The sequence below is a fragment of the Rhamphochromis sp. 'chilingali' genome (genome assembly GCF_963969265.1).
Source record: "Rhamphochromis sp. 'chilingali' genome assembly, chromosome: 3".
NCBI lineage: Eukaryota > Metazoa > Chordata > Actinopteri > Cichliformes > Cichlidae > Rhamphochromis > Rhamphochromis sp. 'chilingali'.
This window is the reverse complement of record NC_137931.1, coordinates 45,048,281-45,056,037: the sequence shown is the minus strand read 5'-3', so window position 1 is coordinate 45,056,037 and position 7,757 is coordinate 45,048,281. Positions and strand designations below refer to the sequence as shown.

The 7,757-nt window shown below is 41.1% G+C and overlaps 1 protein-coding gene across 1 annotated transcript; it reads left to right on the top strand.

The window, feature by feature from the left end:
• The first annotated feature begins 47 nt into the window (after positions 1-47).
• Positions 48-7,591, top strand: soat1 (sterol O-acyltransferase 1). Its single transcript, XM_080878529.1, is given in 17 exon segments — positions 48-183; positions 686-837; positions 1,758-1,816; positions 2,476-2,624; positions 2,754-2,813; positions 2,924-3,031; positions 3,147-3,432; positions 3,565-3,643; positions 3,767-3,851; positions 3,955-4,000; positions 4,101-4,230; positions 4,353-4,450; positions 4,539-4,637; positions 5,932-6,067; positions 6,218-6,363; positions 6,478-6,518; positions 6,520-7,591. Coding segments are annotated over 16 exon segments (1,707 nt in total). The 5' UTR covers positions 48-183; position 686; the 3' UTR covers positions 6,554-7,591.
• The last annotated feature ends 166 nt before the right edge of the window (positions 7,592-7,757 follow it).

Genomic DNA, 7,757 nt, shown 5'->3' with positions numbered 1-7,757 from the left:
AAGGAGGAGAGACTTTCGACCAATCAGAATCGTGGGTGCTGCTCATCTTCTGTAGTGTTTATAGAATGGGGAAGGTGAGCAGCGGCTCGGGTTGTGGTGATTAGAGGAGTTTCACATCTGGGTTCGCTCTCATTAACGTCAGAGAGAGAGGCTTGAGAAGAGAGGACCTGGCGGTTGAAACGAGTAGGTATTCAGGAAATTGTGCTGCCCGCAATTTTACATTTCTGTCAGTGTCGGTCAACCCGTCCCGCAGGAGCGGACGATAAAACATCAAGTTGGCTGGTTTGACTAGCTTTAGTAAAGCTTGTATTGCATGCTAACAATATTCGCGAGCGTCAACAGGCAGATTTAGTATCAGAGTTAGTGCTAGCGGTGTATGATATTAACCCAGGTAGCGATTTAGTTCAGCGAGCTCCATGAATTAGCCGCTGCCTGTCTCATTGAGGCTTGATGCCAGCTGGACAGGAGCTAACTCATGTGCTAGCTGCGTGTCCGTGTCATGTGAGAGTGATGTGTTTGCCCACTGGGTTTGTATTGTCAGTCAATATCAGCATCGATGTTAGGTGGCACAGCAGTGATGTGCTAGCTTGTCTTCCTTGTGTGTTCTCAGGGCTTGTCTCGTTTGTTCAAGAGCTGCCGCCTGTTCTTTCCCTTGTTTTAATGATTAACCTATTTGCTTCCGTAGGATGGAGAGCGAGGATGACGCTATTCTCCGGCTCCGCAGCCGAGCCATTCCCACGATGCCTACCTTCCCTGACTTGAAAAGCTCTTTGGATGGGGAGCTCAGTCCGGGGAAAGGACAGCAAAGCAGTGAAGACAACCACATCACCAGCAATGGTGAGAAAATCTCAACTCCCTCATTAGTGGGGCCAGCCGAGAGGGCAGTGACCTCTGATACAGTGAATCTGTTGACTCAACAGCTCAAAAATCATCGTTTCAGTAAATTTCCCCTCTTGGGTCAAACGTATGACTAACTGAAAGTTTCATGTGTGATTAGTTCCTCTTAAGCAATCATCGTGATCTCTGGTTAACCCGGGCAAATGACGCCCAAGTTAGTCATGATGATCCAGTAAAGACAAAATGTAAAGGTGAGAAATGAAATACTGGTCTGACACCTACCTCGGGACTATATTAGTTCTTTGTATGCTTCTACGAAAGAGCTAAACACAAAGCATGATAATACAATGCACGTCTTTGTGACAACGTCAGCTATATTGTTGACTTTTTCTTGCGTGATGGGTGGAAAGCTACTGTGCTTAAAGTCATTTGTGTGCCTGACCTCAGTTAAAGTAAACAAACCTATTCATCATCAGACAGCTGTAAAGCCTAATGACCTACAGTAACCTTGACCACAATTAATTGCATTTGCTTAGCTTTCCGGCCACAGGACATGTGATTGTACTTGTTGCATGTTGTCATAGGTGTGTCTCCCTTTGGATTTTGCAACTTTGGATTGGAGACTGAAGACTTGTATGATGTAACTTCTGCTATGTCACAGACTGTAGCATTTTACAACACAGTAACCAAACCCACATTATACCGTTTTATTTATTTTACTGCCATTTTCAGTGTCAAAATACAGATATTATTACTGATAGTGATAGGAAAGTTTTGTACAGATGACATGATTGATTTAATTGACACTATTGCTAATTGCTGTGCCCAAAAATCAGAACTACATTTTAAAATAAGAAGATTACACATATGTTTTGGGGTTGTTGTTTTTTTTAACATATGTGTGTCTCATTCAATTTCAGGGAGGATTGACGTGGAACACGTCATCAGCAAAAAACTACAACTGAAAAAGAAAGCAGAGGTTAGTAGTTTCTTTAAGAAATGACTCAACATCATGTCTTTTTTTGGGGGCGGGCTTTTTTTAAATTGCTTACTTAAAAGTGTACTAAGGAAATGTGAGCAATAGTGGATTTCTTGCAGCTGATGTATTTCTGGTCATTAACCTGGGCCAGGACATCCCTGCGGTTATTTATTTGATGTCTTCTGTTACATTCATCATTTAAACCATGCAAATGTGAATCCTTGCTAGAATGATCAACATCATCTGATCCCCCCCCCTGAAATGCTTGAGCAAGTATTCTGATCAATTCAGACCTCTTAAAGGTTGAATAAGAACATCGCACACTTAGACGCTGGACAACACTGCAAGCTATGTCTCTAATGTTTTTCACACTTGCTGTGTGTTTAAAATGCAGCGATAAAAGGCACTGAATGTGTCATAATGATAACGCAGAGCTGTTGCTTTTGTGCACAAACTTGGGTTTGAATTTAAGATGCAGTCAACGGTGCAGTAAATCCACTCTTGGTGAGGGCATATTTATAATATGTAAAATCAGTCGTTAAAAGTAGCTGTAAGGTGAGAAACTAATTTTGCATATACAGAAAGAAAATAATTATTGGCACAGACTTTCTATATTTTGTAACTTAATAACAATTTCCGTGTCCTTTTCTGTTGCCCAGTACTTGAAGAGTGACCTGATGCGTCAGTTTGACACGCAGGTCAATGATTTTATGGACAGTCTTATTGAGGAATCGACCAGCCTGGAGCCCGCACCGGTACCTGCTGTATTTTCACCTCCAATGTCAGACAAGGAGCGGAGCAAACTCAGGTACTGCAGCTTACTATGCTACCAAATGAAAAGCTGCATCTGGCGTTTGGTTACAGCAGATGCTAATGCCCTTCTACTTCCCACTCTCGTGTTAAAAAGACGACAGCTCATCACTGTGTTTTTCTGCAGGCACTTTCGTCCTCCTCACGGTGAGGGAAAGCTGTTTGTAAGCCGCAGATCCCTCCTAGAGTAAGTTGATGCAGTCTGGATACTTTATCACTCGTGTTTGCGACGGTGCTGTTGAAAGATGGTTTGTTGACTTCACAGTTCCTCACTTAGTCTTTTGTTTTTCCTCACAGTGAGCTGTTTGAGGTGAACCACATCAGGACCATCTACCACATGTTCATTGCCCTGCTCATTCTTTTTATCCTCAGTACACTTGTGGTAGATTTCATTGATGAAGGCAGGTAATATAAACCTGCTATGAATCGTTTCTCTTTTGATTCTGTGTTATTTGACTGTCTATTTCTGTTGCTTTTGTTGATAGACTACTGATGATTGCTTTCTCTCCTTCTGCCTTAGACTGGTGTTGGAGTTTGATCTGCTGGTCTATGCCTTTGGGCAGTTCCCTCTGGTGGTGTGCACGTGGATCTGCATGTTTTTGTCTGTGCTGTTTATTCCCTACACCCTGTTCTACCTGTGGGCACAGAGCCACTCTAGCTCCCACAGCCATCTCAGGTTGTATTCTTTGCTGTTTGGCACTTTATTCCTGCTCTACCAAGCTCTGGGTCTAGGATTCCTGCCCACCTATACGGTGGTGACCAACAGTTTCCCGCCTGCGTCCTGCTTCATCATCATCCTGGAACAGGTAGATGAAGAGTCTAGTCTCTCTTCTGATCAGAATGGCTTAGTTTACATTTGTGAAGAGTCTTTGCATATATCTTGACATGCATAAGGCTGCCCTTTGAAATGTAGCTTCTTTGATTTGTATCTATTTAAGGTGCGTCTAATGATGAAAGCTCACTCATTTGTCAGGGAGAATGTACCAAGAGTCCTCGCATGGTGTAAAGAAAAAAATGGTACTTTTTGAATACAACCAGGTTTCCATTTACATTTATTATCAGACGGTGTGCTCACCTTTCCTCTCTGATGGCTTTTTTGTTTGTTTGTTTGTGTTCATATATTTTCACTGTCATCTGCAGGCCCTGGTCCAGTGGTCCCTCAGGTTTCTCAGTATCTCTACTTTCTGTTTGCACCCACACTCATCTACAGAGACAAGTACCCCAGGTACTGTGTTTTGTTCTCTCTCATGGAGCATATATAGAACCCTTTTTTTGTTTTGTTTTACAGTAGAGCTGTAAAAGCCCCTTTCCTTTCTTGCCTACTACAGGAATCCGGTGATTCGGTGGGGCTACGTGGTCTCAAAATTACTTCAGGTACCAACCTCTGACACATTTATAGCAACTTCACTTAAATGTCCAAGCAGCTCATTACTTTTAAATTACATTTACTTTCTTGACCACTCCCACTCCACAGGTACTTGGCTGTCTGTTTTATGCCTATTACGTGTTTGTGCGGCTGTGCATACCTCAGTTTCGCAGCATCAGTCTGCAGCTGTTTGATCTGCGAGCCATGGTTCTCTGTGTCTTTAACTCAATCTTACCAGGTAAGATTAGAAACAAACTTTTGTGAAAACCTCATGTTTTGTTTTTGATTTTATCTTTTCTCATATTTGAAGGCGAGAGATGTGTTATTGCTGTTTGTTGACCAGTCATGTGTTTTTGGCAGGGGTGCTGGTCCTCTTCCTGGGATTCTTTGCCTTCCTCCACTGTTGGCTCAATGCTTTTGCTGAGATGCTTCGGTTTGCCGACAGAATGTTTTACAAGGTACTTGTTTTACCCTCGTTTTAAAATTTGGACTAAATCTTCTTTGTGCTCAGTGTTTGACTCGTGTGATTTTGACTACACGTTACAGGATTGGTGGAATTCGACCTCTTTTGCCAATTACTATCGCACTTGGAATGTAGTTGTCCATGATTGGCTGTACTACTACGTTTACCGGGACTTCCTGTGGGTAAGTGGCTCTTCTGTTGATGCAGCAGAGACTGTAAAAGCACACAATTGTAAAAATGCACCAGCAGTCTTCATAAGTTTGCAGCTTGTTCAAAAATGTCTGAAATAAATTAATGCTAATGTAAGTGGAGTCAGTAATTTACTGAGTTTATTTAGCAGAGATGGAAAGGACACTGTACTCATAAATATACATGGATTAGTGTGTAATTATGTCTTCCAATAAACTGATGCATTCTCATAAACTGTCAGTTAATGTATTAAAAGTGCATAATGGTGGATTTGTGGTTTGTGGAAGCTGCCATGTTCCCTCACAGTATTTGAATACAATGGTTGGGAAAGACGTCTCCCTTCTGAATAATCGTGTTTTACATATGCGGTTAGAGGATGGCCACATGCATAAAAGTCTCTGGCGTTTGTGTGCCATGGATGTAAATTCATGTACGCACCTTCAGACATCATATCTGTGGCGTTCCCTTCACCAAAGAAACAAAAGCGCGAAGGAAAGAGACGCCACCCACCGGCATATTTTTAAATTGTCAAACAACGGGGAATAAACATGCTTGTTTATTGGTGAAATTTCTTATTGTCAGCAGATTACACATATATTCATCCTGGCTAAACCTCAAGCAGCTGTTTATAGGTAGGGATGGGTACCGACATAAACGGTAGTAACCAGACCGAAAAGCAGCGCACATTTTGGTGCTTTTTTTTTTCCCTGAGATGTAACACACTTTGAATTCCAGCCAATCATTTTACCTTTCCAAGGATAGTAGGCGGGCCCAGGTACGTAGGTTCTTTTAGAGCAGAGCTACAGATTAAAAATGCCCAAGGCGAAGCGGTCAAAAGTCTGGCTGTACTTCACAGCAAAAGATGCAAACTCAGCAGCAACAAGTGCTTTAAGCTGATGCTGTGCAAAGGAGGTAACACCTCGAATCTGATGAAATTTGGCACCGTTATCGGATAAAACCTAAACGATACCCATCCCTATTTATAGGTTGACATTATGCCAGGTAGTCTTGAGCTAAAGTGTCCTAAAAATCTGACTTTGCCTCTGTTAAACAGTTGGATTGCATTCTTGCATTCTGAGTTTATTCACTAACAAAGTCCAGTGACTGACTAAAACATGTTTGTCGAACAGCAATCGTCAGAGCTTATATAAACTCAGACTGCAGTCTGTAATCCAGTGGCATCCAGCAGTGAGAACTTTACACGCTGTACTTTAAAAAAACTTTCAAACTTAAAGTGGATTGTGCGTTTTGTTTTTTTAACATTTGTGTTCATGTCTCTGTTTCCAGATCTCTCAGAAGCGCTGCCGACCAGCCGCCATGCTGTTCGTGTTTACAGTGTCTGCAGTGGTTCATGAGTACATTCTTGCAATTTGCTTTGGTTTCTTCTACCCTGTGCTCTTCTGCCTCTTCATGTGCTTTGGAAGTAAGAGACTTTGTCGCCTTTAATAAAAATGATATTACTTGAGTTGTACTGCATCAGATGATTGTGGTATCATGTCTGGGTCACGTAAACCCAGTCAAGTTAAATCTGTATGTCAGTTTTTCATTATCTTCTCTCTTTGTCCTCTCACAGTGATGTTCAACTTCATTTTGCATGACAAAAGGAAAGGCCCCATCTGGAACATAATCATGTGGACGTCCCTGTTCCTGGGTCAGGGAGTCATTATCTGTCTGTACTCTCAGGAGTGGTATGCCCAGCGCTACTGTCCCCTGAAGGAGGTACTGCTTATAAAAATCACATGATGTATATTCTTTCCAAAGATGCAGTGAAATTCAGTTATTCAGAGTGAGAGTAGACACAAATTCAGCTTTTAATTGTTATTTTTGTTCCAGCCTTCCTTTTTTGAGCTACTGAAGCCTCGCTCTTGGAGCTGTGAGAGGCCTGATGACAGACTCTGATGGGCTGTGACCTACAGCTGAGCTGCTGGGACGACGATTATTGCTGATCAGTATAAATGAGACCAGCCTGTCTGCTACTGTCACAACTTCTGGACTTTGTTTTATTTAAGGTTCATAGTTTATTTTAATGTATGGAAAAAGTCTCTGCCAAAAAAAAGCCAGCAAAGTTATAATGATGCCTTATTTGTTTTAAGTTATCAACTCCAAAACAAAATCATCGTTCACACAACAGAACACGTGGACTCTTATTTTTATTCGTTCCTTAATCTTCTGACGTTTCCATATTCCCCTTTGCCTCGATAAACTGTGAAATCACTCCTTGTGCCATTATGAATGTGGCAATAGTGACATAGCAGCTGAATACAAACATTATTCACATATGCAGTAAAGTCTAATATTTAACAAGTGTTTACAGTTGCTACTCTACTGAAGGACAGTCGGTGTCACAGGATCAATGATATCTATTTCAGTGCCAATAAGAGTCAGTTTGAAAAAGACTGCCACTGTTTGCTGTTTTGTATAAAATCTTGATGTTTCAGTCAGTTAAAGAGGAAAACAGTGGGGACATTTCACTCACTAAGAAGTGGACCTGTGCAGAGTTAAACGCACCTAAGCTCCACATTTCCCGTTTTTCTGTTGATTTCCATGTATCAAGACACAAGTTGGAAGCAGGACATGCAATAATTGTATTTATACATAAAATTGTAGTTATAATCTAAAAATTTTGATCATGCACCGAATGTAAAGTGTGAAAGCGGAGCTTTATGGATCTACTAATATTGTGTGACTGGTGGATGTATTAATGATTAAGTTAAACAGGTTTGAACATACAATAACTGTCACTGAGGATAGTTAAGTGATGTGTTTTGTTCCGTGTTGCACAGTGATTTCAGAAATGTCTACTTCTGTAAAACTTGCAGTTGGCTGCTAAAATGTTTTAACACTGAGGTTGGAAGGACACTTGATCAGCACTAAGGGCTAAAACATTGTTATTTAAAGTGCACTGTTATGCATTTTGTTCAAGCCATTTCAGGTTAGTCAGACTTGGTTTCTGCTTTTAATTTTGAATGGGTTTCAGGCACTATTTGCATTATTTTGAATCAGCGGTCGTTACACATTGAAATGCATGATGACTGTGTTTATTTGTATGAATGAGGCCTGCCATACAAAGTTAAACCAGCAATAGAATGTGCTCTTTTAAAAAGTAAGTGACC